Source organism: Merops nubicus, unplaced genomic scaffold (genome assembly GCF_000691845.1).
Source record: "Merops nubicus isolate BGI_N331 unplaced genomic scaffold, ASM69184v1 scaffold6824, whole genome shotgun sequence".
Taxonomy (NCBI): domain Eukaryota; kingdom Metazoa; phylum Chordata; class Aves; order Coraciiformes; family Meropidae; genus Merops; species Merops nubicus.
In genome coordinates, this window is record NW_008604793.1 from 25,309 (window position 1) to 33,407 (window position 8,099).

The 8,099-nt window shown below is 35.6% G+C and overlaps 1 protein-coding gene across 1 annotated transcript in view; it reads left to right on the forward strand.

Annotated features, from left to right (window-relative positions):
• Nucleotides 1-8,099, forward strand: part of LOC103771806 (attractin-like protein 1) — a gene marked incomplete at both ends in the record, with an annotated part of 37,521 nt that overhangs the window by 23,204 nt on the left and 6,218 nt on the right. The window contains one exon of the mRNA XM_008939120.1: nt 1,600-1,855. Within this exon, the coding sequence (XP_008937368.1) occupies nt 1,600-1,855 (256 nt within the window). The remainder of the gene's footprint in view (nt 1-1,599; nt 1,856-8,099) is intronic.

Below are 8,099 nucleotides of genomic sequence, written 5' to 3' on the forward strand. Positions count from 1 at the left end.
TGAAGCATGTGAACACCCTGTGTTCAAACACCACCAGTCCAAACTAACCAGTAGCACAGAGTATCACTGGATTTAAATTCCAACTCAATAAATGTTTACCTGCCTTAAATGAAAAAAATAGTGGAAAATCTTGCCAGAATTTCAAGTGTACTTGTGGAGAGGGCAGACAGCTCAGTCATTTAGTGACTAATGTCATGGAGGAAGTTTTTAGTGTGGTCTTGGACTCTGTTGTTTACCATGAGCTGAAGGTGTACAGACAGCGTTGTGCCCCTCTCAAGCCTTTGTTTTGCTGGGCTGTGTAGGCTGGCATTCCACCAGCTGTCTGTATTGTACGTGCCTGCCAGTCTGAGTTGTTCTCTCGTGATGTGGATGGTGATAGCAGCATGCAGTTTACATTTCTTTTTGGATCCTGTCATCTTCTTGTACAATCAGTCTGATATTTCTAGATGGTTGATCCAAACTTCTTATATTAGCTAGTGTCTTTATCTTCTAGCCTCTTTCGGAGGCTCGGTATTCCATGCCAAGCAAAACTTTCCCAGACATGCTAATCCTCCAGCTTCCCCTTTATGTGGTGTGTTTTTTTTTTTTTTTTTTTTAAACAGGTACGACTGAAGTTAGGGTAAACCCTAGAATATTACATTACAGTGTACAGAAGACAACTACCAACTGTACAAACACCATGCAGATGTGATACAGACTGTATGTGGTTTCTGGTGTGTCCTGGCAAAGACCAAGTATCATTCTCAGAACCAGAGGCATTTTTTTCTACCCAGGATATACTGTCCTTGAGCCAGTCTGTGAAGCCAACAAGATGGAATTTGTTGTGTGATTTTGTATGCCTTGGCTTGCAACTCTAGATGAAGGCTGAGGTTTACTAGGCGTTTGCTTTCAGTCAATATTTAAGTAAATCATTCATTACTTATCAAAACAGATAGCATTGCTGTTTGGAGTATGTGGTTCATGAAGACTGTAAAATCTGTTTTGCATCCCTTTTAAAAGAACTCAGAGTACTCCCATATGGGATTTATTTTTAGCAAATGTGCCCAAAAGGATGCTATATGTGCATTATCCCTTTTTCTTTGGGCTCTGATGACTGAATTTTCTCAGGACTTAGGTTACTTTGCTGTAAAGGAAGTATGTGGTGTCTTGTGCACATGCTGAATGAAATCCCTGTAGACTGAGTGTGTGGAAAATCACATTTTAGTTCTGTGAAGTATTCTTTAAGAAAACAATATAATATCCTTTCTGTTTAGCGGACTTTTTTTCTTTTTTAGTAGAATGCTGCAGTACGAATTAGAGCCATGTAATTAAAGCTTTTCTGCTTGAAGTAATCCCATTGAGATTCATTTGGTATCCTTTTCATGGCTGGGCTTATTTTTCAGAGAAATAGTCTTCTTATCATCATTGTTGGTTTAGTTTAAATATAATTGTCTGGGATTAGTGTCTGATACTGAGCTGGTTAATGTAAGATTAAATGTGAAGATTCGAATCAGATTGCTCAGTTATGAAATATTATGCAGCACAGAAGTATGCAGTTCAGATGTTATCTTTCTGTAATCCATTATTTGCTTTCTCTACTCTCCTTCCCAATTCTTACAGGAAGACATCTACATGTATGGAGGCAAAATTGAAACAAATAATGGCAATGTTACTGATGAGCTGTGGATTTTCAACATACCCAGTCAAACGTGGAGTACCAGAACTCCTGCAGTGCTTGTACATGGCCAGCAATACGCTGTGGAAGGTCATTCAGCACACATAGTAGAGCTGGACAGCAGAGATGTGGTTATGATCATAATTTTTGGATATTCGGCCATATATGGCTACACAAGCATTGTGCAAGAATACTACATAAGTAAGTCACTTTCAAATCACTTTTATTCTGTATTGATTAAAAAAAGTCCTTCTTTTTAAGTGAAGAAAAGGCCTGTTTTCAGAAACAAAAACATTTTGCAAAGAAAAAATCATTTAAGTTATGTAAATCTTATTTCTTTTTAAGCAGTAGCATTTCATGCTTTTGGAGTATAGTGGCTTTGGCTATGTGTTCTTGTGTACATGGCCATGGTGCTCTAAAAAGGCTAAAGGCTGAAACCAGAAATTCCATGCAGTGGTTACTGTTGTGATGAAACTCGTTTTTTTTTTACCACAGACTTACTGTTTTTACCACAGAGTAGACAGAGTAAAAAAGAATATGTAGAGCAAAAGTAGAAAGGATAGAAGAGAATACAATGAGCAGTGGTTACTACAATAATTTAGTTATTTTGAAGGTTGTATTACCGTAAAACTTTTATTCTGATTTTTGAAATGGAATAACTTAGTTCTTCACTGTATATAGGGTTCTTTCTGAAGTGTATTCATGTTGCTGCTAGAGGAAATAAGAGGAAATGAACACTAATTTTTGTAAATAATCTGCCATGTCTGTCTGGGATTCTTCCTGCAAATCGCAGGCTTTTCCTAGGAGTGATGTTAACTGCTAGAGTTATATAAACCAAGAGGACTTTTAAGTATCTTATACAAGGTACATCTAAAAGATTATCTCAGTAAAATAAACATGAAAATCTACACCTTCTGATACTTTTAAAGGACCGTTTATATATACATTTATTCAAATTACAATCTTATTTTTTATTAGCTGGTTTCTATATAGCTGATCTGAGTCCCTCAGTTATTTAAGCAAACACAGAATGCATAATACAAAATTTTCAAAGTAATATTTATATGTTAAGGCATTTATTTTTTTTATTGCTCCATTTAACATTTCTTTTTGCATGTGTGCAAAACATATGTATGTAAACACTGTTTAAGTAGATTTATGATTTGGGGAAATCCTTTCAAAAGTCATAGAATTCTTATGCTGCCTGCCATTATCTCTGATGGTAGTGCTGAAATTTTATAACAATGTTGAGAAAGGATAAAAGTGAATAGGAATAAGAGGAAGAGTATCATGATATGATTTATCTACATGGAAAAGTTTGATTGAAATGCATAAAGCTACTGTAAAACTCTCCTCTTGGAATGATATTTCACAAGAATATTGTAAGATTTCTTAACTATTGAAGGCCATTGTTTGAAAAAAGACCTTTAATTTCTGAACATGTCTGTTTAACCTATCAGAGAATTTTTTTTCTTGAAAACAAAAATATGTTGTTCCAGTTTCCTGCAAGTTCACTCACTATAACATCTATTAGAACTTTGAATGATATGCTTCTTCACATGCTGCTTATTAAACGTGGTGTAAAAGTACCAGTATTATTCTTACCTATTATTGTGGTTAGTTTAACTGTGAAGAGGGGTACATGATTCACTCTGTAATGTAAGATTTTCTGTCTGGCAGAATTTATTGCTGGCTTATGGCTGAAATGTACCACTTGTTCCTATTTTTTTTTTTTTTTTTTAAATGTTAAATCTATGTTTGGGGCGGGTTAATAAAACAGACTATAGTTAGGCATATATGAAACAAACAAACAAAACCCCCAAGCCTTTCATTCTATGGCAATAAGTTTTGAGTGGGATAAAGCACTTATTTATCTGGCAGTTCTTATGGGTCTGAAGTATTCTCTAGTTTTTATGTATCCTTTCTGAGATGATAATTTTATCACATACTAGTGAGAAATTTAGTTTGTTAGAGACCATATGCTTCACTGCATCAAACAGAAAATTAACTTGTAACAATATAGGGTATTACTGTGGAGATCCCTTGATTTCAGGGGCTCTGCTTGTGATGAAGGATTATTGGCGCATGCAGTGTTTTGTGGAACGTGGCTTATATGCTGCAACTAAACTATTTCTGCTGTGGCTAATTCTCATCTTCCATTTTACCTCGTTGAATCTCCCCCCTTTCCCTTCCCTCTAAATTAAATGAAATTTGTGGCAAATTTTCCTGAATTCTGCAGCAGTAACTTTTATCTACAGTTTTGCATCTATGGGATTATCTTTAACCTTAAAAGTCCAGATGATTTGAACTAAGAATGATTTTTTTTTTTTGGCTCTTTGAAGCTCAGAAACCAAATTTAAAAGACATAGGAAATGATAGAAGTATTGCTTTGAACTCACCTGAATAGGAAAGAAAATTTTTTATAAAAAAAGGTTTCTGAAAAATTAGAGCCCAATTTCTCTCTACTTGCTTTTAAAACATACACTGCCTTAACATTTCAAATTGTACTCCTTTATTCTTTCTCAATGTTATCAACCATGGCTTTTAGCCCTAATGAAGGCTATTTTTCAAGCGTGTACCAGGTGTCTACTGAAAGAAAAAGACACAGAAAGAGGCGACTTACCCTATGGTTCATATGAATTGAAACCTCACCTCTAGTGATCCAGTCCTGTTAATGAACAGTGAGAAATGTGATGCGTGGTATTCTGGTGCTAAAGCCTTCTTTAGTTACTGTGGGCTTGATTTTCATGGGGTCTGGGTCAAGCAATATCTGAAGATATAACTATTTGTGGATTGCCTAGCTCTTCACATAGCTATGTAGTATTTATTAACAAAGCATGTGAATCAAATGTTTATGTGGTCTGAAAATTCCTCTGATATTGTCTGATTAGTGAAGGAAGTAATTTCTATCAGTGTCAAATTCTAGAAGAATCACACATGGTTTGCAGGCAGATTTCACCATAGAAAAGCACAGGAATTCAGTTCTGCTCCAAAGGTGTGGTGGTTGTTGCAGGAATAAAGGAGCTTCCTGTTGTCCTTTCTTGCTATACCTAGACTTACGACTTTTGAGGAACCAATAAATTCTGGTATGGGAATTATATGAGTGATTTTACTAACTTGAACCATAAAGCTTTTCTGGGTTACTCCCCAGGGAAATTTATTTCCCCTTAGGCTAGCAATACCTCATAAACCTTTGCAGAATCTCAATGTGAGTCTCAAGGTGAATATAATAATGGTGTTTTGTTTTAGCTGAGGCTTATAAAAGCTCCTTGTATATTAGGAAACTTCTGAATAAGTCTTCTGTGATTTTATTTTTTTAGAAGACAGATTTGTTTGGATTAGCAGCATATCACTTTGGTTTTTAGGCTGATTTTTTTTATGACTTTAGAACTAGATTATAGGTTGCTTTTGATTAAAAATGTTTCTTTCAAATAGTGTTAAAAGAAATGGCCCTATGATGTAACATGCTTTCTCTTTTTTTTGTAAGTCAGCATAAGTTTGCTTAAAAAGTTTTAAATTTTGTCACTGCAGTGATATGAAGATGGCACACTGAGGTGCTTCTTAGGTATTTCTGTTCTTTCTACTTCACCTGTTGAAAGGTTCTGTTGCGATAAGGACAGATCAGGCCAATATACCTAAGTTTCCCTAGATTTGTTTGTGGAGGACTTATTACTACACAATTAAAAAAAAAAAATTTTTTAAGCATCTTTTTAGGAAAAACTTTATCTCAAAATGCTATTTTAATTTTTCTAAGTGGTAAAATGATTATTGCTCAAAGTTGCAGTTTGTCTTGATTTAGCCATCCTAAGCAGTTTCATACAAAGAAATGAATGGAAAAAAAGGAAAGAATTCATTTGCTTTGCATTCTTTGATGATGGAATGGGTTTATATCTTTGGATGTGACTAATTTCCTGTGAGCAAAGGGCTGGAATTTATCACTTTGGCCATTGAAATCACTGCTCTTAAATGTAAATGGCATATTTTATAATTTCTTCCAAAAATATATGAGAATTAATCTTAAACAGTTCGAGTTTTGTTCACAGTATCATTGGAAATTTGATTATAATTTTAGTGACTAGGCTTCTAATTCATAGCCTACCTTTATCAATGGCCTGTTTATAGTCACTTGTTTTCTGGGTGATAAATTACTTAATGTTTGCAGCTCATCTACCTTCCTGGACTTCTCTTTGAATTACATTTATGGATAGCAATCCTCCCTTTTGCAAGACTAATTAAGGTGATCTCACCTATTCCACTCTTGTTCTAATAGTTCATCTCTCTTGAACATGGATGATTAGAAAAGCATTTGTGATATTCCAGGTGAGATTCCACCAGTGCCTGGCTAAGTAACCTTAATCCTAATTTATTTGCAACACCTCACTTGGTATGTAGTAAAATGACATTTGTATTGCATCCATGAGAAAGTCATTAATGGCTTATGGACTTTCTTTGGTGAAGCAGTTGTCCTATGCCCTCTTCTCAGTCATTATCAACTAATGAGCTTCCATTTTATAGAAATTCATGGTGCTAGTCCCAGTGCACAATATATTTAAGTTATTGTTGAATTTTGATCTAGTATTTTTCTGGTAGTGCAGACAGTCCAGTTTATTCTGCATGGTTTTCTAATGTCCTGCAAATTGATACTGTCATAAATTCTGATCCTTAAGAAGTTTCCCTCGTAATCCCAGCACCTCTCAGCTTTGTTCATTGCTGCTTCTTGTTTAGTGCCCAAATGGCACTCTGTTATAATGGCTTGTTTAGTAATTCCCATTGTGCCACTATAGTAAGGACATTACTGAAGCCTAGATGCTGAGAATACCTACTCTTCCTTCTGCAGGATTTTTTTGTTTTGTTTTTAGGTAAATATGATGTAAATGGTTTGGTACATTTAGATGTCCAGTGAGACAGTTTCCCTTTATTTCAACAGTTTTTATTTCCCCCTCCCCCCCCCCCCTTTTTTTTTTTTTTTTTAAATAAAAAATTCTTTGTTCTAAATCTTTGAATATTATTGTGGTGAGATTAAGGTCTGTAATTGCCTAGATCTTGTCTCTCTTCCCTCTGGTCTTTAACATCTGCACTATTATTGCTGTGTCTGTCTTTCTGTCTGTCTTTCTGTCTGTCTTTCTGTCTGTCTTTCTGTCTGTCTTTCTGTCTGTCTTTCTGTCTGTCTTTCTGTCTGTCTTTCTGTCTGTCTTTCTGTCTGTCTTTCTGTCTGTCTTTCTGTCTGTCTTTCTGTCTGTCTTTCTGTCTGTCTTTCTGTCTGTCTTTCTGTCTGTCTTTCTGTCTGTCTTTCTGTCTGTCTTTCTGTCTGTCTTTCTGTCTGTCTTTCTGTCTGTCTTTCTGTCTGTCTTTCTGTCTGTCTTTCTGTCTGTCTTTCTGTCTGTCTTTCTGTCTGTCTTTCTGTCTGTCTTTCTGTCTGTCTTTCTGTCTGTCTTTCTGTCTGTCTTTCTGTCTGTCTTTCTGTCTGTCTTTCTGTCTGTCTTTCTGTCTGTCTTTCTGTCTGTCTTTCTGTCTGTCTTTCTGTCTGTCTTTCTGTCTGTCTTTCTGTCTGTCTTTCTGTCTGTCTTTCTGTCTGTCTTTCTGTCTGTCTTTCTGTCTGTCTTTCTGTCTGTCTTTCTGTCTGTCTTTCTGTCTGTCTTTCTGTCTGTCTTTCTGTCTGTCTTTCTGTCTGTCTTTCTGTCTGTCTTTCTGTCTGTCTTTCTGTCTGTCTTTCTGTCTGTCTTTCTGTCTGTCTTTCTGTCTGTCTTTCTGTCTGTCTTTCTGTCTGTCTTTCTGTCTGTCTTTCTGTCTGTCTTTCTGTCTGTCTTTCTGTCTGTCTTTCTGTCTGTCTTTCTGTCTGTCTTTCTGTCTGTCTTTCTGTCTGTCTTTCTGTCTGTCTTTCTGTCTGTCTTTCTGTCTGTCTTTCTGTCTGTCTTTCTGTCTGTCTGTCTGTCTGTCTGTCTGTCTGTCTGTCTTTCTCTTGATCATTCTCTTGGAAACAGTCTTGGTAAAGCTGGACATGAAGTGTGTGGTCTATTTGACAAAGGTGACCTGAATATTGCAGCCTGTAGTTGTGTCCAGCTGTTTAATATCTCACAGATTTAATTATCTGAAGTTATTGTAGCGACTACCCTAAACATTTCAAGAGAGACTTTGTGCTAAAATTCTCTAGAACATTGCTCAGATATTGATGAAAAATGTGAAATTACAAATGAAAAATGGAAACCTCTATTTCTGGAATTATTTATTTTTGGAAATTTCTTCCAAAATTCATTTGACCTTATTTTTACACTGTCTGTTAGACTTAAAAATTGAGTTCTGGAAATAATTAAAAAAAAAATCCAAATCCCTTATCTTTGTTTTGTTTATTCCTAGAGCTCTTTCTCTATTTGGCTTTTTAACCTGTTGAGGATGCAGAGTCTTGCATGATTGATTTGGTCAATCAAGCACTTCATCTGATCTAATG